This window comes from Gekko japonicus, unplaced genomic scaffold (genome assembly GCF_001447785.1).
Source record: "Gekko japonicus isolate JY-2015 unplaced genomic scaffold, Gekko_japonicus_V1.1 scaffold1144, whole genome shotgun sequence".
Lineage (NCBI taxonomy): Eukaryota > Metazoa > Chordata > Lepidosauria > Squamata > Gekkonidae > Gekko > Gekko japonicus.
This window is the reverse complement of record NW_015163635.1, coordinates 63,302-86,079: the sequence shown is the minus strand read 5'-3', so window position 1 is coordinate 86,079 and position 22,778 is coordinate 63,302. Positions and strand designations below refer to the sequence as shown.

General features: G+C 42.0%; 1 protein-coding gene across 11 annotated transcripts in view; it reads right to left on the bottom strand.

Annotated features, from left to right (window-relative positions):
* Positions 1-22,778, bottom strand: part of CAST (calpastatin) — a 94,244-nt gene that overhangs the window by 33,601 nt on the left and 37,865 nt on the right. For 9 of the 11 annotated variants that reach the window (XM_015407554.1, XM_015407560.1, XM_015407551.1 and 6 more), the window contains 7 exons: positions 16,958-17,017; positions 9,045-9,110; positions 6,944-6,988; positions 4,651-4,707; positions 4,446-4,562; positions 753-851; positions 599-667 (listed from right to left, as the gene is read on the bottom strand). In XM_015407554.1, the coding sequence (XP_015263040.1) occupies positions 599-667; positions 753-851; positions 4,446-4,562; positions 4,651-4,707; positions 6,944-6,988; positions 9,045-9,110; positions 16,958-17,017 (513 nt within the window). The remainder of the gene's footprint in view (positions 1-598; positions 668-752; positions 852-4,445; positions 4,563-4,650; positions 4,708-6,943; positions 6,989-9,044; positions 9,111-16,957; positions 17,018-22,778) is intronic. The other 2 variants (XM_015407561.1, XM_015407563.1) reach the window with 1 other exon arrangement.

Genomic DNA, 22,778 nt, shown 5'->3' with positions numbered 1-22,778 from the left:
GGAGACTTTCCAGTGTAACCTCTGTATGTCTCCTTGTACTTCATGAAGTCAGAAAAGTGGGATATAAATATAACAACCACCAATGTCTCCACACTACAGGTCTTTTCTGTTCTCAACATTTATCCATGTTTTCTCTCTTCACTATGACTATGAAGCGAAAAACAATCACAGCTTACATTTTTATTTCAAGGTCACCTAGCTTACAATTTAGAGCCTTCCTTCATGCTAAGTGCCTAATTCCCCAAGCCAGATGTTCCTGCCTCCTTTAAGAACAGAATTTCATAGATAATTTCCTTGGTCTCCAGAATTTCCTAGTTCTTCAGACAAAGGGAGAAAAAGACTAAATCAGACCAGAATTGCTGTCCTAAGCAGAGTTATACCCTTCTAAGCCCATTTACTTCAATAAATGGTGTAACTCTACTTATGATGGTACTGTTAGTGAACTGACTATAATTACATATCAAAAAAGAACAAAATTATTGATGCCAAGATTGAGAGGGAAATATATGCCAAGATTGAGAGGGAAATTACTCCTTTTATAAAGGATAATATTGTTCTTTACATAATCCAAGCAGATAGCAAATAAACTGTTCTTTACCTTTTCAGATGATTTACTGTCTGTTCCTGCTGCAGCTGGAGTTGTGGCTGCCAATTTATTTTCTTTACTCTGAGAATAAAAAGTGTTCGAAAGAGTTGGTATAAAGATCTTGTGCTCACTTGTGCACCTGGGTAGTGTCAAACATTAAACCCACCTCTGCAGAAGTCAAGCCAGCAGCAGCAACAGCTGCTCCAGCTGTGGTAGCAGCTGCACCAGCTGCCTTAGTGGACAATGATTTGTCATCAGATTTAGCCTGAGATGGGAAAAACACAGAAAGGAGTACACATGAAATTTAGTATTTAATATTTAAGGCAAACAAAGCTAAAACCAGAAAATGCTTACTTATAAATAGTATATCTACTTCCAAACATGAAGTCAATTACACTCAAAAAGCTGCAGCATGAACAAAATCTTAATCTCTCCTATATTATAAAAGGAATTTGGAGTGGCAAGATTCCATTTACTCCCTCAGCCATTGGCCCATCAGCCGCCATTCAAGACTACTCGCATGCCATTGGCCGGGTGCTGGGTCTGCTGCTCTTCCCCACCCACTTCCCCTTCAGCCACTCTGCCCTGTCAGAATTCCTGGCAAATGGCTTTGTCTCTTTGATGAAGACGCTTCTCCTGCTTGCCTCCTGTGTGGGACTTAACTTTTCCCTCACTGGCTGTTGGTAGGTATAACAAAATGGCAGTTACCTGTGTTTGTAAGATGGCTGCTGGGCTGCTATCTGTGGTTGTTTGTTTAAAATGTTCCACCATAAGGTTTAATTGAGCTGTAGTTCCAGAGAGGTATCACTCACTGGGTTGAATGGGGCTTCCTCATCTGCTGGACTACAGTTCCCAGCTGCCCCAAGGCAGAAAGCGGCAGGAAAACAGGGACTGTCCCAATGCACGGGGCAGCATCAATATAGACTGCAGCCCATCCAGGGAGGAGGCTGTCTTCATCCTACAGGAGGTTAGGAAAGGCTCCTGCTGCCTGTGCTGACCAGGCTGTCCAGGCCACAAGCCAGAGGAGTGGGGGAACCCTGCTCTCTTGGGCCAGAGAGAGAGAGGCTAGAGCAGAGAGCCAGAGGCCGGTGTGTAAGGAAAGAGGATGGTGTTTAACCCCTGTGGATTTATGCTGTGTTGCTTCATAGTGCGTGCTTACTCTTACAGTGTGTGTGCACCCCATAACGGTGTAAATAATTTGATAAATTCTTTTATTTCGGCTAATAATCTGTGTTGTGCTCTGACCACGTAGTCTCCCCCGCTCTGCACAATAACAAAGGGAGGCAAGAAAAGGCCAGACCCTTGGCTTGCCAACTTTCCAGGGATCCCCCAAAGATTGGGGATTCTATCTCCAAATATGGAGATTCAATTTGGCCAGAGGTGTTTCACCGTCCCTCTAAAAAGGCAGTGACAATTCAGTGAGTCACGTCAGCAAATGTAAGAAGTGAGATACACGCATGGGATGAGGATGGGAGACAAACAGCTGAGTGGTAAACTGGAGCCTGTTTCACCACGGTAGGCAACCAAGCTTGGTTCAGACATAGGAAGGAAACACTTTGCAGGCCTTTGTGAGGAATTAATTGGGGCCAGTACTGAGTCTAGGGTTGCCAGCTCCAGGTAGGAAGATTCCTGGAGATTTTCTGGAAGAGTCTATGGAAGCCAGGGTTTGAGGAGGGGAGAGGCCTCAGCTGAACAGAATGCCATACAGCCCACCTTCTAAAGCAGTTATTTTCTCCGGGGGAGGGGGGAGATCTGTTGTCTGGAGTTCAGTTGTGATACCTGGTGAACTTCAGGCTGCACCTGGAGGTTGGCTGCCCTAGGCGTAGCGGTCAGTGCTTCAAAGCAGGTTCTGCTAGATCTAGGTTCTTGCTGTATAAGCTGAGTGGGTGATTTTGGACTGGTCACAGATTTTCAGCCTAACCTACCTCACAGGGTTGTTGTGCAAGTCAAAAGTTGGAGAGGAGAATGATGTAAGCTGCTTTGGTTCCCATTGCAGAGAAAGACTACTTTTCTTCCAGGGAAATTATTGTTGCCAATCTCCAGGTGAGGGCTGGAGATCACTTAGAATTACAACTGCTCTCCAGATGGCAGAGATCAGTTCCCCTAGAGAAAATGGTGGACTCTGTGGCAGTCAGGGCTTCAGAGCATGGAAAATGGTGGACTCTGGCAGTCAGGGCTTCAGAGCATGGGAGAGGCTGCAGGTGTATGTGTGGGGGGAAATGGGAAGCTGAAGAGAGAGGGGAAAATAAAGGTAGGTTGATAATTGGCTGGGAAGGAGATAGGGTTGCCAACTCCAGGTGGGAAATTCCTGGAGATTTGAGGGATGGCACCTAGAGAGAGTGAGGTTTGAGGAGGGGTGGGACCTCAGAAAGGTACAATGCCATAGACTCCACCCTCCCAACCAGCCATTCCCTTCTGGCGAACCACTGTTCCCAATCTCAGGAGAGGGGTGGAAATCACTCAGAATTACAACTGATTTCCAGGAGGGAGGGGGGAAGGGATGCAAAGCTGAAATCAGAGGGGCAGATAATGGCAGGTTGATGCTTGGCTAGGAAGGAGATAGGGTTGCCAACTCCAGGTTGGGAAATTCATGGAGATTTGGGGGGTGGAGCCTGGAGAGGGTGAGGTTTGAGGAGGGGTGGGACCTCAGACAGGTACAATGCCATAGACTGCACCCTCCAAACCAGCCATTTCCTCCTGAGCAACAATTGTTGCCAATCTCCAGGTGAGGCCTGGAGAGCACTGAAAATTACAACTGCTCTTCAAGTAGCAGAGATCAGTTCCTCTAGAGAAAATGATGGACTCTGTGTCATTATACTCTGCTGAGGTCGCCACAGCACATTGACGCTGAGTGCCTAAGGCCTTGGCACTCTCCCAGAGCCTCTTTCTAGAGCTCGTTGTATTTATTTCCACAACGGGACTTATTCCTAATATAACATATTTAAGACTATAAGAATAGTGTAGACTGTTGTATTTCCATCTCTGGATATGTATTATTTTTGAAGTTCAGGGATACGAGACAACTGCATACAGGTATAAAGGCTTCTCCTTGCTGTCATAAAGAACTTAAATCTATATCGCATTCTTATGATACATATCTTCAGCATCACTCTGTTAAAGAAACTAGCTTGGCCAAGGAGATTCAACAGGTTCACAGATGAGGTAAGATTTAAATTCAAATCCATGCTCTACATACTAGCCACTAAGTCACAAATGTCAATTCACACCTCTGATGATCCAAAAGTAATTCAGTAAAACCATACTCCCATCCTCTTGTGCAGATTTTGCTCAGAATAATAAACTCAAGCCAGTTGGTCTGGGAACACAGCAGAACTAAAGTTATTGGCCAGGGCCTTGGAATACGCAGCCACTGACACTGATTGATTATTCCCTCAAGTTTATAACAGCACCTCAATTTATGCCTATGGGTAAAATGGATGAGCAACCTACCCAACTGGCATCTAAACCATAGGAATAGATCAGCCAATCCCATAACACTTCAAGATCTGAAATGTTTATGAAGAGCTCAAGACTATCTTTTGCCTTGGCTCTTCCTCATTCTTCCATCTGTTCTCATCTACAGGGTGACTCAAGTTCAGTCATGAACTGTATTGCTGAATGTAAGGAAGAGGACCTCAGGGTGACAGAGTCACTGGTGTCAGCAGGTACTTAGTAAATGGACGGAAGTACAAGCTAAACATGTATAATTTTTTCTTTTGAGCTGTCCATGGTAGAATGTGCATAATTATCTGGACAATTACCCAATCTTCCTCTCAGTTTTCAAGACCAGCTTCCCATAAGAAACGTAAGCAGGGGCACTGAGTGTGAGCTTTTGAGAGACTGGCCACTCTTGATTTACCTTTGGCTCTTCTTTTGATGGTTCCTTTGGTGACTTGTCAATCTGACTGGCACCTGCTTTTCCGGTACTTGGTTGTTTAGGTTCTGATACAACAGAAGGTTTGCTTGGACTTTGTGCCTGCACAAACAGGAAAAAATATTACAAATGCCTTTGCACATATTTCTGTTGGAAAGAACAGCAACACCACAATGTATAAATAAATTACCCCTCCAGGGTCTTTCTGCTTCTCTTCTGATGGATGTTTTGTCTGAGAATCTGGTGGCTGCATGTAACAACACAGATTGTAAAATAAAATTGACAGTAATATAAAGTAGCTGTCATTAATTACTGTTACTTGTTTTTAAATCTAGAACAAACTGTACATCAGTAGAGCAATATCAACATTAATGTAACTATCATTGAACCATAAAGCATTTAGAATCATAGGACCATAGAATCAAAGAGTTGGAAGGGCCTTACGGGCCATCTAGTCCAATCCCCTGCTCAATGCAGGATCAGCCTAGAGCATCCCTGACAACTGTTTGTCCAGGCCCTGCTTAAGGTGGCTTCTACTGCAGCCGCTGCACCACCTCCCTTGGCAGCTGATTCTACTTGTTGCACAACTCTTACTGTAAAAAATGTTTTTCCTAAAATCCAGCCAGTACCTTCCTGCCCTTAATTTAAACCCATGATTGTGAGTCCTATCCACTGCTGCCAACAAGAACGGCTCTCTGTCCTCCTCTAAGTGACAGCCCTTCAAATACTTAAAGAGAGCATTCATGTTCCCCCTCAACCTCTTCTTCTCCAGACTAAGCTTTATAGCACTTTCAGTATTCCAAGAGCTTAAACATTATCTTGAAATCTTTGTAACAGCATTGAATGTTCAGCATTATCACCTCCATACTGCAGATGGCAGAAATGTGGCCAAGAGGGAATGGCTTATCTAATACAGAGTTAGTTGCAGAGCCAATACATCTCTAAGTTACTACTCAGCACTAGGGGTGAGCAAATTTTTTTTAATTAGTATTTTCCAGTTTGGGTCTACTGGACCCCCCAAAAATTGGTATTTTCAAAAAATCCTGGATTCCAATACTACTATGGTATCTGAATCCAGGATTTTTCAGAAATTCCATTTTTTTTCCACGTCCAATAGACCCAAGAAGAAAAATACCAGTTAAAAAAAAAGCCAGCCTGGTCCTGGGGCTGGCTTGGCTTCTCCTGCAGTGCGGTTTAAACTGTGCTGCAGGAGAAGTTGGCCCCAGGATCTGCCATGCCGCGGGTAGCAGATTGCCAGCCCCAAGCCGAGCTGGCGGGAACAGTCTGCTCCCCCGGCACAGCTGATCCTCCGGCAGTCTTCTACAGTCCGTTTAAATTTTAATGGGACTGCAGTAGAAGCCCAAGATACAGCTGAGAGGCAGGAGCAATCTATTCCGGCTCCTTCACTATTTTCAGATCCGCCAGTAGTTCCTGAATATATCTGGGATTTTCTCAGGATTTTTTTCTGAACTGAAATATACCTGAAAAATACCAATAAGTTATATTTTCGGCTTGGGTACATTTGAATGTACACCCCTACTCAGTACCAGCACAAAGCAGGCTATGCTAATAGCTTTCAGCCACCACAACTGCTTAAAGGATCATTTATTTCTACAGAAACATGCAACCATACATGTATTCACTGTGTTAACGCAAATCCATTTATTTAAATAGTTTCACAGCAACGTTTGCTCATATTACAGCATTATAGAAATTACTTATTCCTCTAGATTTATATCCTGCCCTTTCTTAAGCACTCACCTGCTTTATATATTGCACTCAGATCCTGCTTTGAAGCAAGTATGTATTAAATGTAGCTTTCTAAAGAAAAGGTTTCCCTTAAAATTATTGGAAGTGATAAAAGCATTAAAAATTATCTGAAGGACTAAAAAATTGAAAAATATAGAAAACTCAACTTGTGATTAGAAAAATACCGCCTCAACTAAGTAAACAGGAATACTCAGAGTTAAAATATAAAATCTGCAATTTTTGCAGCATGCATACACTTCACTCAGTTTTGAATAAAAATTGTAGAACCTGCAGAAGATTACTACCACAGTTTACTAGGTCCTATATAAAATAATGGGATTTACTATAACACATGAAGCTGCCTTATACTGAATCACACCATTGGCCCATCAAGGTCAGTATTGTCTACTCAGACTAGCAGCTGTTGTCCAGGTCTCAGGAATGGGTCTTCCACATCACATACTCTTTCAATTGGAGAGGTCAGGTATTGAAGCTGGGACTTTCTACATACCAAGCAGATGTTCTACCACTGGGCCATAATCAATACTTCTTAGTAAAGATGCTTAGAATCATGCTGTTAAGCTGCAGTCCTGTGCACATTTACCTGGAAGTGTTCCAATAGCCACTGTATTACTTATTTTGCTGAAAGCTGGACTGTCAATCAGTTTCTACTGATGCCAATTAAATCAGTTATTTGGACACACTATTACAAACAGTGGTATAAGTAATCTTACCTTGCTTAACTGTGCTGCCTTTTCAGGTTCTGTTTTCGCTTTTGACTGCAATTTAAAACAAATGTTAAATTACAAATGCTGGAGTGAGGAATTCAGCCTGCCTAGACATCACTCTTATGTACAAGTGTTATCTCCTCGAATGGGATGCATCTCTTTGTCTTAACCTGGGAGCTGCCCTCTGACCCATCTTCTCTTTGTCCTCTCACTCGCTGCACATGGCCTTCCATGGAGACACATGTCTCTTTAGGTCTTACAATGCCCTCATACAAGCTGGCCATTTGTGATAACAAAAGCAGTCTTTAGATTAGGCTCATTTCTCTTCCTTTGACTACAACCTGAATAGGAACTGGATCTACTTGAATAAATGTAAGTTTACCTTTTTTGCAACATATTTCTTGGGAGATTTATTTACTGCACTCAGTATCACGCTTCTATGACTGGGCAAACTCTGCTATAATAACCAAATATCCTAACAATAAAGCTGTCTAGATTGCTTTTAGAAGAATTTATGTACTGCGAACTCTAGTACTGGGCACCACACCTCTTCTTGGGATCCTTTCACCAACTTCTCTTCCAATGAAAACTGGAACAGAATAGCCAAATTTTCACTGGCTGCAGCAATATGAGCTCCTATGAGTAGCTGTGGATAGGGATTGTAGTCTTTTGAAATTCTACTAGGACAAGCAGGGTAACTGCAAGGACTTGTGGTGTGCAACTCATTCCCCCTCCCCCCATTATTTCCCTTTTCAGAAAGCCTGCACAGTGCCTCTCCCTTTCCTGCTTCCTTCTTTCCTTCCCATCCATTAAACAACCAACCTTTATCTGCCTCCCTGTCTTCAGCTTTCCCTCCTTCCCTCCCTCTGGAAGCCTCTCCCCAGGAAAACTCTGGCCAAGTTACACTGATCACTGTAGTTGTAATTTCAGGTGATCTCCAGGCCCCACCTGGAGGCTGGCAAACCTATCACACTGGCTATCATGAGGCAGCTGCTGCTAGCCAGCAGCCAGGTCTTGGTGAGTTATGCAAGTCTCATGGTAGCAATGAGTCCAGTGGCTGCTGCTGGACCTGCCCCAAACAAATCTTCCCTCAAAGGCCAAAACAACCTGGGAAAGGACCCCTCACCAACCCCCTGCCTTTTCCTGACAGAAACCAAGGCTTGAATATTGCTGTGGTTTCCTAGCAACAGACACTGAGTGCCTCTGTTTCTTAAAGCTGGGAGGTTAACCCTGCCATTTATTTTAAGATTTCAGATTTTTCTTCAAAACTGGGGGTTTTAGATACACTAAATGCAGCAAAGGAGATCAAACAATACAATTCACATGGCTTGCTGCAAACTTCCTTTTAATTGTGTCATGACCTCTTAATTCTATCAAGGCACATTTTAAAAATCAGATGAAGAAGAAATAAAAGGAAGCAAAGAACATAAAATGGGCCAACAACCATCAGAAGAGGAAAGATCAAATAAGCACAAGACAGACAGAACTTAAATAGTTGGTTAGAATGAAAATCAAGAAGAGGATATCCCTTGGCAATTTATGGGATTGTTTAACAGGTTTTGTGATAGGAGAATGCAGACCTTAGCTTTTTTGCCTGCTAATTTGTTCAGTAATCATATTTTACATATGCTACGACAGTTGAGCCAAGCATTTCTTGGATGCACTAACAATGTGTTCACACACAGATGGAAGGAGACAGAAATTCACAAACTTTCATCATACAATAAAAAGCAGGAAATTCTAGCTTTCTTTGACAAACTTTTAGCCTAGAGGGAAGACTATAGAACTTTTAATCATAGACCTATTATTATATAATATACATATGATACTTCAGCGATTGTGTTCTACTACTAAGTAGCTTTTTGTATGATAACTTTGGAATGGTAAGAAAGACCTCAGTTGCAAGACTAAAAGTCAGACCAGATTTTGATGGTTGAAATCCGTGACATGCAATGTGTCTTGGTTAAAAGATGGATGTGTGATTACATGTAACATAAAACAGACATGTACTATGATTTATTAGTTCAGGATCAATGGACAAAAACGTGCTGCTGATGTGACAGCTGTTATTTTCAAACACACACACAAAACCAATTTCCTGTATCACCTGCTTCTTGTTTCTTTTCCTTTTGTGGGATTCCAATCCACTGGTCTGTTGATGGCTTGAAGAAGCCTAGCAGTGGGAGTACAAACTCAGAATGTTTACAGAAATTGCTTAAGGAATTTTTGTTTTAAGAGCATGTGAGTGTGTGCAGAGACAATTTAACATTTTGCTTTTAATGAGATGTTTTATTTTATTTATTTATTTATTTATTGGACTTTTACCCCACCCACCCCGCCAGGGCAGGCTTAGGGCGGCTTACAAGAGAACCATAGATAAAACAACAATATAAATTAGTATAAATATTAATATAAAATACACAGTAAGTTATTAAAACCACTAATATAGCGATGGTGACGTGACTATAATAAGATAAGCGGTAGCTCCACTATCGGCGGGCTCAGGCTGGGAATAAGATTGGGACAGGACATAGATGGTAAGACGTGGCTCCTTACCCATATGCCTGACAGAAGAGCTCAGTTTTTGTGGCCCTGCGGAACTGTGAAAGGTCCCGCAGGGCCCTGATCTCATCCGGAAGCTCATTCCAGTAAGTAGGAGCAGCCACAGAAAAAGCCCTAGTCCTAGTCAATACCAGCCTGGCGTCCTTTCGACCGGGGGCAGGGGGGGGGAAACGATTTTGGGATCCAGGTCTTAGTGCTCTCTAGGGAACGTGTGGGGAAAGGCGGTCCCCTCAGGTAGGTAGGTAGGTCCCTGACCATAAAGGGCTTTAAAGGTCAAGACCAGCACCTTGAAGCGAATCCGGTATGCTATTGGCAGCCAGTGCAGAGCCTTCAGCGCAGGCTGGATGTGCTCTCGTATAGCACTAAAAGCTGAAATTTAAAATAACTCCATTACAGTTACATCTGAAACAACTCATTCTGCCTTATTTTCCTCATAAGGCCCTTTAAGAGCTGTTTCACTTCTTCCAGGAATTAGTCGGCACATATCAACATGCATCTACTGTATACTTCATAAGGATGAGAACTTTTCTCATTTTTTTAAACAAAGGGTGTTATAATGTGTGTATTAATCCAAACTATATTTTCTGAGATAATTCCCACTTCCTGCTGCAGACCCCCTGATTTGCTTCTCGTGCTGTTCCTGAGGGGCCCCTGTCCACCAGGAGTAGCAGTCTGGGGAGCTGAATGTTCTCTTCCACTGACAAAGTGCCTTGATGAGTAGAAAATTTAGTCTGGACCCACCTGTGTGGGATTAGGTGCCTTTGCTCATTTTCCCCAAACTTATCCTCTTTTCTGACTTCTGGATACTCCCTACAGGGATCACCATACAAGAAAGCTACTATTGCCAATAGTACTCCTCTAACTCAAAAACAGATATTCTAGCAAGCATTATGGCAAGCAAAAAACCCCTACATATATAATTAAAATGTTATACTACATTTGCTCAGCTAGAACAATGGTCTATTAAACTTAATATCTTGTGCAGCAGACTGGAAATAACCAGAATTGCACTGCACCAAAAAGTCATTCATTCACAATTTTCTATCTCACAAATACCTTGTATAATAGGTTTCTTTTCCAGCTATCTCAGGTAGGGAAAGTTATTTGTCCCTACATGCCAGTTTACTAGATTTTTATAAGCCACAGCCCACCAAATAAAATGGCAAGCTTCATCCACTATTGCATTTCCACATGCGCTGCCATCATTGTATTCTACTCCTTTTACATAAATGTTGACACCAGAGCTTAATGATATATGAAAATATAACTGGGGTGTGTGTGTGTCACAAAATTGATTCAACAGCTGTATGTGTTTGCATTCATTTTAAACTGTCAACATTTGAAAACCAGAATCCCATGTATAAGTGTTTTCTGGATTGTTATCAAGGACACTGAAGTATTTTACTTAGTAAGCACCTGTATGTGGTTATTTTACAGCATAATTACTAGCAGCTGGGAACTGTCGGAGTAATTGTTTGACAATACAGTGTTATAGCTCAAATGTCAGTTTTGACAACCAATGATCTAGAGTCCATCTTAGATCAGCTAACTTCGGTAACTGACCATGCTGATCGGTTGCCTAATTAGCAAGTGACAGCTGGGCTAGTATACAGGAGTTTCGGGGTAAGGGTGGAAGAGATGCTATAGCCCATTTGCCAAAGCCATATGGACAGGCACAGATTTTAGGAGAGCACGTGAAGCTGAGAGAAGGACTTCCACTCTTTTCAGGACTTTCACTTCCCTGCATCATTTGCTGCTAGAAGAGCTGTTATTCAAGATGTCTGCCAGAGCGTTGGAGCTGTAAGCCACTTAGGGGCAGTGTTTAGAGACATTAGATCTGTTATTTTGTCGTATATTCTTTGTTCAATTGTACACTCTATTCCCTTACATGCATGTTTTTTTGTTTTGTCTATTTTTGTAATACATTTCTAAAATTATGTTTTTAAATTTTGGAGTGAGTTACTAGTCCAGACACGCCAATTTTGTTCCAGTGTCATACATTCGCTACCAAAAGACCTTTTACTAATTGGGTATAGTTAAATTCTTTTTTTTTTTAGCAACATCTTGGCCAGGTAACATCGTTGGGGTACCCCGATGTCGTGACAGGGGGGGGGAATGCTTAATCAAATGCCATATGTGCACAGGCTTTTTGGGAGAGTTTTTAAACTACCAGGTGCCTAAGGTTGCCAGCCCTCAGTTCCCATCAGGGGTTCCCCCAATTTTGGGGGCTCTGATCCACTGCCAGCCAGATAGCTGATGGAGGAAGGCCCACCCCCAAAAGGGATATCACCAGCTGATGTCCCAGATGTGATGACATCACCTGGAAGTGATGTTATTGCATTGGGAGTGACACTCTAGTTTTTGGGCAAACTAAACCAAAACCATATAAAGCCCAAAAACTAGAACGTCACGCCTCAACGTGACGATGTCACTTCTGGGTGACGTCATTGCAGTACACATGCTTCACACACACTTCAGAAGATCCCAGACTGGAGCCTGGATTCCCCCCACCCCGGCAGCCAGGTAGGACCTGGCAACCCTACAGGTCCCCTGTGGCAAGTGACTGCCAGAGGATGGCATGGAATGGGCATGGGAGAGACTGCAATAACCTTTTTTAGTGTTTTTGTTATCTACATATTGCTAAGATAGTGGTGGTCTTAGTAGAGGCATGGAGGCATGGATTAATGCAAGTATGAGATTCAGGTCAGGAGAAAAGGTACAACAAATAATATTAACCAAAAAACCCTACCAAAACTTTATAATTACATATGCTACCTACCCTGAGCCAGGGGATGTAGATGCAAATATATAAATAGTATGCAACAGTAGGCAAATCCCAAGCCAGTAATGAAACCATCACAACAAATGTACAGCATGTTAATTTAATTGGGTGCTTGCTTCTCTTCGAGAAACAGTCAACAGCAACCTTACATTCATTTTCTTCAGACCACTTATACACTTCCAACACCTGCTTCCACTCCAAGCTGAAAAGACTCACTTCTGAGGTAAACTGAGACTGCCTTGCAGAGAGAGTGGGATATAAGTCAAATAAATAAAATAAAAAATAAAATAAATAAGAAATCAAGTACTGGCATAAACATATGCTAGCAAGGAAGCAATAGGATTAAAAGTTTCCTACAACTAGGGAAATAGAAGGATTTAAAAGACTGGCAGTGTGAGAGATGGAAACACCTCAGAGGACAGCAAAGGGCAGATATTCCTTATTCCAAGGTGAATAGCTTGGTGCCAAAGCATCCCATGTAATTCCATTCTTAGAGATGTAAAATTTCCAGAAATTCTGAAGCCATGGAAAAAAACAAAAATTTGGGGGGGAATTGAAAATTACTTGCTGTCCTATCAACCCTGAACTAATTTTACTGCTTTAACAACAGAAAATGCATCATTTATAACTTACTTAGCATATAAAACTGCAATATTGGAAATATTTATGGAATTTAAAAGTGATAAATGCCTCCGTTTTCTACAAGCAAAACTACAAATATACCCAATGCTTAAGAGAAAACTGCAGGCTGATGCACCCATGCTAACTTGGCCCATATACCTTAATTTTTGCTATCTGAAAAACAGAAAAAAGGAGTTAAACTTTGTGTTAAATAACATAAAATATATTTCTGGGTAAGAAAAAAAGGGTCACACAAAGGCTCGATAATGATATTTGCACAGCTACAAGTAGTTCCAGCTAGATGCTGTCTTCTCCTTTCCATAGCTACTGGTTGGAGAAAGCTCAGTTCTCAATGAAACTCTGAGACTTTTCCTCTGAGGCTTTGGTGCAATTTCTCCCCCACCTTCTTCTGATCTTTCTTTCCCCTCCAGCAAGGTAGGGCAATAAGCTACGTGATGCCCAGTCTGTGGGTACATATGTTACAGTGGGTTGAGAGAGAGATGAAAAGGTCAGCCATGAGAAGAGTCAGGTCAAAAAGGCCAGAGAAGCAATGAGAGCCCTGCCTACTGCCCTCATGAAGATCAGGTAACTTTCTAGGTGCAAAAATGCATCTTAGATTTAAGGGCTGTGTATGTCTACAGCACACCCCCCTTGTCTTTAAAAGCATTTCACTCCTTCTAAAAGACAAAGTATTTCATAGTTTTTCAGTACTCCCTAAAATTATTCCATTTTTCTATTAGAAAAACTTTAAAAAGCCATACAAGAACACCACAGGAAAACACCAGGTTTTTTCACATGTTTCCAGTTTTTCTCCAGCCCTTCACATCTTTACTCAAATCTGGAAATGGCATAAAGGATAATTACTAGACCCTCTGAAGGACTGAGCCACTGGCCCCCTTAGTCCTATATTAAGTACCTACGTAGTAGTATGAATTATTCACATATACTTATTTACATACACTTCTATCTTCTGCCAGTGGGCAAAGATTCTTTGTTTTGTCTGGTGTTCGTTCACTGACTCTCATTGACCCTTCTGTTCATGTGTTTTAACTGTTTTTAATATGTGTTTTAAATTTTGTTTTAATGTTTTCATTGTTCACCAGCTTGGGGTGGAAAGGCAGCTTAAAAATGTCTTAAATAAAAAAGAGCAATTATTAGCCTTTGCTTACAAGATGGACAGAACACTTCTAGGGACCAGTCACCAAGTTCTTGACAGGCTGCAAATTTACAATTTAACTACAGCATCTGCATGTTTAAATTTACAAATTTAGCTTTGGTGGTCTCTCTAATTAGATGGGGAGAATACCAAGCTGATCTAGTTGTCTTTTGACTCTATAAATAGGACAGTGACTACCTTAACTATTTTTATAACCACTTGAAAGTCAACTACATGAAGACAGATAGGGCATGGAAATAGCTCTCTCTAAGATTCTGGCTTATAATTAGCCCAAATGACATGCACATTTATGAGTTCCAATGATCCTGTCTAACCAGAAAATATTTCATGACTGTCCAGTGACCAGGTTAATAACCAATCTGGACCATGTGAATCTGAAATCAGCCATACTGATTGACTAGGACTGTCAACATAAATTAGGAATATAATAGGTTAACCATAACATTTATTTTTACAAAGGAGGGGCTAAGTAGATAAGCATTATTTTAGAAGTCTATTAAAAGCAGTTGGATATTTGAAAGCAATGCTCTATATTAGAAACCACTATTTTCAGAAAGGACAGGATTTGGCTAGGCAAATAGTTCAATAATGTAAGAAAAATCCATCTGGATCAGACCAAAAGTCCAACTAATCTAGCATCATCTTTCTCAAACGGATGCCCCCAAGAAACCCACAAGCAGGAAATGAAGGCAGAAGCCTCCCCCTGTTGTTGCCCTTGAGAATTTTTAACGTATGATGGTTAATCTAACACCACACATCTTTCCATGAATTTCTTTACTAGCTCTTTTTGAAGTCGCCTAAACTAGTGGTCATCACAATATCCTCTGGAAGTGACTGCCTTAAGTCACTTAAGTGCACTGGGTGTAAATACTTTCTTCTGACCATCTGGAGCCTACTTCCCATTCACTGGGTAGGAGTCCTATTATTACAGGAGAGAAACTTCTCTCTTTCCTCAGAATACACAATGTTATGTTTCCCCTTCCTTATCTTTCCCCCCCCCCAAACTGTAAGAATCCCCAAAGTTCTTTAGTATTTTCTAGCAATTCAGTTTTCTGGCACAAGTTTCATATCAAAAGTGAAACATCTATATACTATTAGCATCTGGCCCTCATCTGCAGATAGCTAAATCTGTAGATTGGGGCCACACAGACGCTAAACAGATTTTTCAGCAAACTTGGGGGACTCCCCAGGTTTGCAGAAAAATCTGAAATTTTTAAAAGATTATACAGCTGCAGGGGTGTAATTCCCTTGAAAGGTAGCATTTGTCAATGGGATAGGGGAGCTGCACTGAGTTCAGTGATGGCGGTGCAGCCAGGAAGCCTTGCTGGGCCAGCAGCGGTAGCCACACAGCCCGGAAGCCCTGCTGGACCCAGAGGTGGCCATGCAGCCTGGGAGCCCCAAGGGACCCAGCAGTGGCTATGCAGCCTGGGAGCCCCACTGAACATGCTGCCAGCAGCAGTGCAACTCATGAGTCTCACTGGGCCTGCCAGTGGTTGAGCAGCCCGCCAAAGCCCCTAAATTGTGCTGGGCCCTGCGTGAAATTCAGGAGGAGGGAATCCCCCCCCCCCCGAGAGTATTGCAGGCCCACACTTGTACCAGAATAAACCTGACAAGGATGCCACTGATTCTGCTATCAGATTATTAAAAATGGCAGACACAATTCAGTCATTTATGGAACAATCACAGAACCTACTTATATTCATAAATATGGAATCTACATTATGAATCATTCCTTGTAATATATTATTTGATGCTAATTCTAACTGTGCATTGGTAGATAGAAAAACTGACATTTTATCCTGTTTAAATACTGTAATAATGGGCCTGATAACAGACAGGCAGAGTAGACTGCTGTGTTCATGTGTATTCATTTCTGAAAAAAGAATGGTGTCAATCTGAGAAACATAAGAGGATCATAATGATTAAGGAGATATAAAGAGAACTATTTTCCCTCTCATGGGGGATGTGTACAGGATTTCCTCATATAACTTAACAGTACTTATGGCAAAAGAATATAAAATTCTAAAGAATTATTCATCTTTACCATGGTACTTGGTGATATAAATACCTATGTCAGGAGTTAAGATGAGCGGTATACCAGCAGCATTATAGCCCTGTCAAAACAGTTTCTTAAAGAGTAAACCCAGTGAAATAGGGCTGCCAATGGCGCCCGGGGGGCGGGGAATCCCCCGTTTCGGAGCCCCGATTCCCGGCGCGCCGGAATCGGGGCCCGGGGGAAACCCCACCCCCGCGTGCGCGTCACCCGGAAGTGACGTCGCACGCTGGGGCCGGAGCCACGCCGTTTGAGGGGAAAACAAAAAGTTTTCCCCGCAAACGGCGTGGCCCCGCCCAGCGTGTGACGTCACTTCCGGTGACGTCCTGGCGGCGCGCGCGCGCATCCACAGCCGGCTCCAGGACCAGGAAGAAGATCCCCCGCCGGTAGGAAAATAAAATTTGGCAACCCTACAGTGAAATAAACTGGAGTTTGAAAGTTGGGAGGCATGCCAATAGTACTATAATAAGATTGCTAGCTACTGACATGCCTCCAACTTTCAAACTAGTTTATTCCAGTTTAATAAGCATGATAAGCAGAGCTAAAGACCTCCTGGATACTCAATATGACAAATTCTGATATTTAAGGTACCCTTTCCGAGTCATAAACTACATTAAAAGGCATAAATACCGTGGACTTTTAAAGGATTTTCCCTCCATGCAAAATGAGCTACCAACTTGCCAGTTCATTCATTAAGAGAAAGACAGAAAATCACATCCAGAGCAAAATACTGAAAGAAAAAGCCCAGCTACCACTGATAATGTACTCTTATAAGGCTTTAGCTACTTAACCAGATCAATATCACACACACACACAAAAAATTACCTTTGTTTCAGAAGGCTTCATGGCAGGTGCCTTTGTTGCTGCAGTAGAAGACGGCTTGGTCTGCATTAAAGTGCAAACAAAATACTTTAACTACCTGTCTTAATAAAACACCAACATAGTTATTAACAGTCAAAATTACACAAATTTCACCACAAGGCAGCAAGGGAGATGCACGTTTGAACCTCAATGCTTAGTGATAGGTGGGATGCCAATCCCACCTACAGCCACAAATTGTACACAACATACGCCAGGCCTAAGAAGTTTTATTTTAATAATAACCAGTTCAGGTATGGGGTACAAGTATGTCAACTATTAAAACCAGCAACAAAAGCAGCTATATAGTAATTACAATAGCTGCATATTTAACATAACACACAGAAATACCACATTCCACATGATGTGACCTTAGTGTTGCTGGCCTGAGCTTTGGGAGAAAGGTGTTTCAAACAATTAGATTAATGGCTTCAATCAGTCTGCCAGAGAAGAAGAAGAGATTAGATTTATACCCCACCCCTCACTACCCAAAGGAGTCTCAGAGCAGCTTACAAACTCCTTTCCCTTCCCCTCCCCACAATGGACACCCTGTGAGGTAGGCGGGGCTGAGAGAGCTCTGACAGAGACTGCTCTTTTTCAAGAACAGCTCTTATCAGAACTACGGCTTGCCCAAGGTCATCCAGCCAGGTGCAAGTGGAGGAGTGGGGAATCAAACCCGGTTCTCCCAGATTAGAGTCCACACACTTAACCACTACACCACATATATTAAGATGTGATAAATGTTTAGTTAAAGGAGTGGTTATGTTTTGATACAGCATCTTTTAATAGGGATTTATATTACTTAGAAAGCATACCAATAGTTTGCTTACAAAACAAATTTAAGAAACACCAAAATATAGTCTCTCCATCTTTGTTTCTCTTGCTTCTGTATGTCTTGTGGGCCATAATAAACACTAACTGACTGGTCTTCCCATCATTCTCTATTATTAACGAGGTATCCAATCTAAAGCAGTAATCATGATAATTTTGAACCATCTTTGTAAAACATTTTAAAAAGCCTTTCTAGCCATGTATATCCAATCCCACCATAAGCAAAGCTTCTGAAAACCAGCCTCCTTGCAAGACCATAGCTCTTCTTTTCAAATACTGTCTAGCTTAAAAGCTTTGATGAGCCCAACGTAAGTTTTGCTATTGTAAAAGAGGAACCCTGGATGCATTTCTTACTTCAGGTTTCTGCTTTGACAAATATGAAAACAAGTTATTAAAGCATTCACTGAATGAACTTGGTACACATACGCAAACAATCCAATGTGTGTCCTCAAGAGCATCACCAGCAACTCCAAGTAATGAGAGTATATTGCAGTGCAACATCTAAGGTCGAAAGACATTCAAAAAGAATATAATGTGACCACATATCCCATCTACCTACAAGTAAACATTTGGAGATGAGGTCATACTTTCATTAGCAGACAGTCTTGACTGCTATCAAATTACTGGTATAAAGGTGTTCTCTTTGATACACAACTACCAATTACCTGTTTCACCCTTCCTTACATTTGTCACATCCCTTCTCGTCATGTAGCAAATATGCATACTAATAAAGAGGATTTACATCTAGATGAACATGCCCCTCTCTTATGAGTCCCATTTCTTTCACTCCACCCTTTGACACTCTCAGGGACCAGCAGAATCAACTTTCTTTTGTTTTCTGAGCAAAACAGTTCTCTGTGTTAATACTGAAAGGTTCTCAAACAAACAGTTAAGAGACTGCAGCGCACACTAGTCAATAAAACACTCTTCAGCTATAATTTAAGAACTGGTGAGCCAGTGTGGTGCAGAGGTTAAGAGTTTCAGATCTGGGAGACCAGGATAGAACTCCCACTCTTCTGTAGAAGCTTGCTGGGTGACCCTGAGCCAGTCACACGCTCTCATCCTAACTTCCCTCACACAGCTGGTGTCAGGATAAAACAGAAGCGAGGATAACAATCTAAGCTACAGGACACAAATGGAGTAAATACAGAGCCCTATGGGCATCCTGTTTCCAGCAGTGCTTAGCCAGATGCTGCCCTTCTTGCTGTCCCTTAGTTGGTTCATTGTTGATACATTGTTTATTTACTACATAGTTTGCTGCCCTTTCGTTGGTACTGAGAGAATATTTGTTTCCAATCCAATCCATTTAGCTATCACAGCTAGTAACTGTGCAGTCTCCTCCAACTGCGCAGCTAGTTTATAGTCTATTTCCATCTTTTGTTTATTTAAGGACCACATGGAAGATGGCTCACATATGGGTTCATTTAGCAGGATCAACAACTTCCTTCATCCGCAATCAACTATTCACTTGGCCTTCACGAGCACAGTGATTTTGAATATATCTAATTCTTAATATGACTCCATCTGTGGACACTTAAGTCTGGAGATTGGGGCCATGGACAGACAAGACAGATCTTTCCAGAAATCTGAGAAAGCCTGACGTTTGCAGAAAATCAGAAAACGCACACACACGTGCATGCACACACTCACACACTGGGGGTTAACCCCCCCAACTGATAAAAACAGTATCTGTAGCTTTACAAAACAAATGCCCTCACAATTTATTTTAAATTGGTTTTAATGTTATTAATCTTGCGATATTTCATGCTTTTAAATTGTTTCTAAGGCTTAATGTCATGTTGTAATTGCCGAGAGCATGGCGTAAGTTGAGATGGGGCATAATAATAATAACAATAACAACAATAACAACAACAATAGTATTGCCAGACATCACACTTTGATTTCTGTCAGTAAAAGGCAGGGCCCTTTCTAGGACTATTTTGGCCTTTGACAGAGAATTCATGGGGGCTGGGCCTCACAGCAACCACCAGACTACAGGCTACTTACTACCTGACGTGCATGAGTTATGCAGGCCTGATTGCTTGCTACTGTTCACCATCAGCCACTGGGTGACTTCGGGACAATCATATACTCTCAGCCTAACCTACCTCACAGGGCTTTCATGAGGATAAAATAGCCTAACCTACCTCCACTGGAAAGAAAGATGGGGTATATATGAAGTAAATAAATAACGAACACAGATGGAAGGGGCAGGTAAAATGGAGACTGCTGGGTGAGTGAGCAGAAGAGAACGAAGCACCTTGAATTGAACTTCAAAACAACTAGGCAGCCAATGAAAGTTCTTTAAAACAGAAGCAATATGGTCCCAACGGCTGACAGACAGGCATTTTGTGTCAGTGGAAGTTTCCAGACCGCCTTCAAGGTCAGGCCCATATAAAATACATTAGAGTAATCTAGCCACAAGGGTCATGAGGAAGATTGTGTTCATATACAAGTGCTTTCTTTTTAACTACCTGTAAAACAAGTCGCTGAGTTGCAATACTTGATATTGTCATTTTCTTCTAATTCCTTTCCAATATTAAATAACATGAAACATCTAATTTTAAAACACACTGTTCACAACCATCTTAGAAGCAAAGTTTTGTCTTCTGAAGTAACACATGAATACATGTTGTGCTTGGAAATAAACATGAAAGTGTTGCCTGGTAACTGACAATAGCTGACTGAATCATAACGAAACAGAACTTGGAAAGACTGTAGTTAGTTTGGAGGGAGGCACACCCAGTTCTAACACAAGACCGATGGTGAGCTGCTTGGTGAGTTATGTGAACCTCTGTGGCCTTACTGAATAGGGAGGATTATAAATGCACTTGAATTAAGCCCAGGAATTAAGCCTCAGTATGGATATTCCTAGTTTCTCACAGGAACATCAAGAGTGCTCTTACAGACTACTGAATAGTTGCATGTGGGGGAACCTGCAAGGATTTGTAGAGAGAGAAAATCCCATTTCCCTCTGCATCTTCCTTTCCCTGTCTGCCACTTATCCCTCTTCTTGCTTGACATCATCTCCCCCACCCCAATTCTATGAGAAGCTGCACCAAATCTCAAGGTGAACCTCAACATACTTTGGAGTTATGACTGTAACCTAAATAGTAACAAACAATACAGCACACAGTCTAATATAGCCAAGAACAACAAAACAACTGTGAGCTGAAATACCCGCAAGTATAAATGTACAAAAAGAGACTTTTAATAAAGTGAAAAGAAGCATATAATTAGCAATATCAATAATAAATATTACATATAGGAATCCACAATCCATGAAGGGAAACAGTTAAGTCCAGAGAAGATATCCAACACTTTTCCTAGGTAGTTTTATAGTGTTTCAGACTCCTAGTCCTTCCTCAGGAACACAGAACTATAGAAGTATAGAAGTACATAAAACCTGGTTGGTCCCCCGGGTTTGCGGAAGCACCGTTGCATAGATATCCAGCTAGTCCATGGAAGCTAGCACTTCATAACTGGATATAGTCATAGTCATAAAGAAGCAAACATATCTCAAAATCAGCTTTCAAGTTAACAGCTAGGAAACAGGTGAAAACCATGTCTGAATCTAGATCTGGAAGGTCTCCAACTCAACAAAATCTGTTCTGGAAGCAGAACCCTGATAGTGAACCCAAAAGGTGGAATTTCTCTGTTTACCAAGGTTACAAAAGGCCAAGATCCTATTATTAACAGGAATGGTTGGCCAATCCAGAGGCATCATGTTGCAAAACAATCCTGGGGGCGATATGTGCACTCTGATATTTCCTTTTGTGCTGGAAGAAGACTCTGACAACTGAGCACATACCAACCACAGTTATTTTCTAGGCTATGTTCTAGCATCAAACGTTGAGATCCTCCATCAAATCCTACAGTTCATGACGAGCACTATTTGTTAAATAGATGTACATCAAATGTGTGTATCATTAAACTGAAAGACCGAATTAAGTGATGAGTAAAATTCACACTGCGGTGGCTCAAGTGGTTAAGACGCTGAACTGCAGGCTGTGGAAGGTCAGTAGTTCAGCGGTTCAAGACCCGGGTGCCGCATGATGGGCTGAGCTCCCATCTCTAGTTCCAGCTCCTGCCAACCTAGCAGTTCGAAAGCAAGAAATTGCAAGTAGATAAATAGGTACCACTTCGGTGGGAAGGTAACAGCGTTCTGTGCACCTTGGTGTTTAGTCATGCCGGCCACATGACCACGGAAATGTCTTCGGACAGCGCTGGCTCTTCAGCTTTGAAACGGAGATGAGCACCGCAACCCTAGAGTCAGATTCGACTGGCTTTCGAGCAAGGGAACCTTTACCTTAAAATTCACACATCTGTTTTCAGAATAGACTTGATTATTATTTTTTAAAAGAAAAGGTAGAATATATTTATGACTGCATTGGGAATATGATCCCAATATGCTCAAGGGGGTTGAAGTGATTGGACCTGTAATGCCAGAGTACCTTGTTCAGTACTTCTACTATGGCACTAAGGCTTCTGGAATCAGGGCCAGTTTACCATCCAAAGAAGGCAAATTATGACAAATTGGCAGGAGTAGCAAAGGCACATGCCCCTCACTCATAATCTGGTATGGCCCAGGTGAGCTCTAAGGCAGACAGGCCAGCCTCTGGAGCCTACAAGACCAAGCAGAGGGGGCAGGGAGGAGAAGCAGACCCATGTCCCTGCTGCTCAGCCCAGCTCCAGGTTGGTTTGCAAAGGTGTTGCTTCTGCAGGGAGGATTGTGAGCCACTCCAAAGGGATCTGTCAAGGATGGGCGAGTGAGCGTCAACGTGGCAAATGGGGTTCAATGTGGCCAAGTGCAAAGTGATGCACATTGGAGCCAAAAATCCTAACTATAAATACACATTGATGGGGTCCGAACTGGCAGAGACTGACCAAGAGAGAGATCTTGGAGTTGTAGTAGATAACTCAATGAAAATGTCTAGACAGTGTGCGACTGCAATAA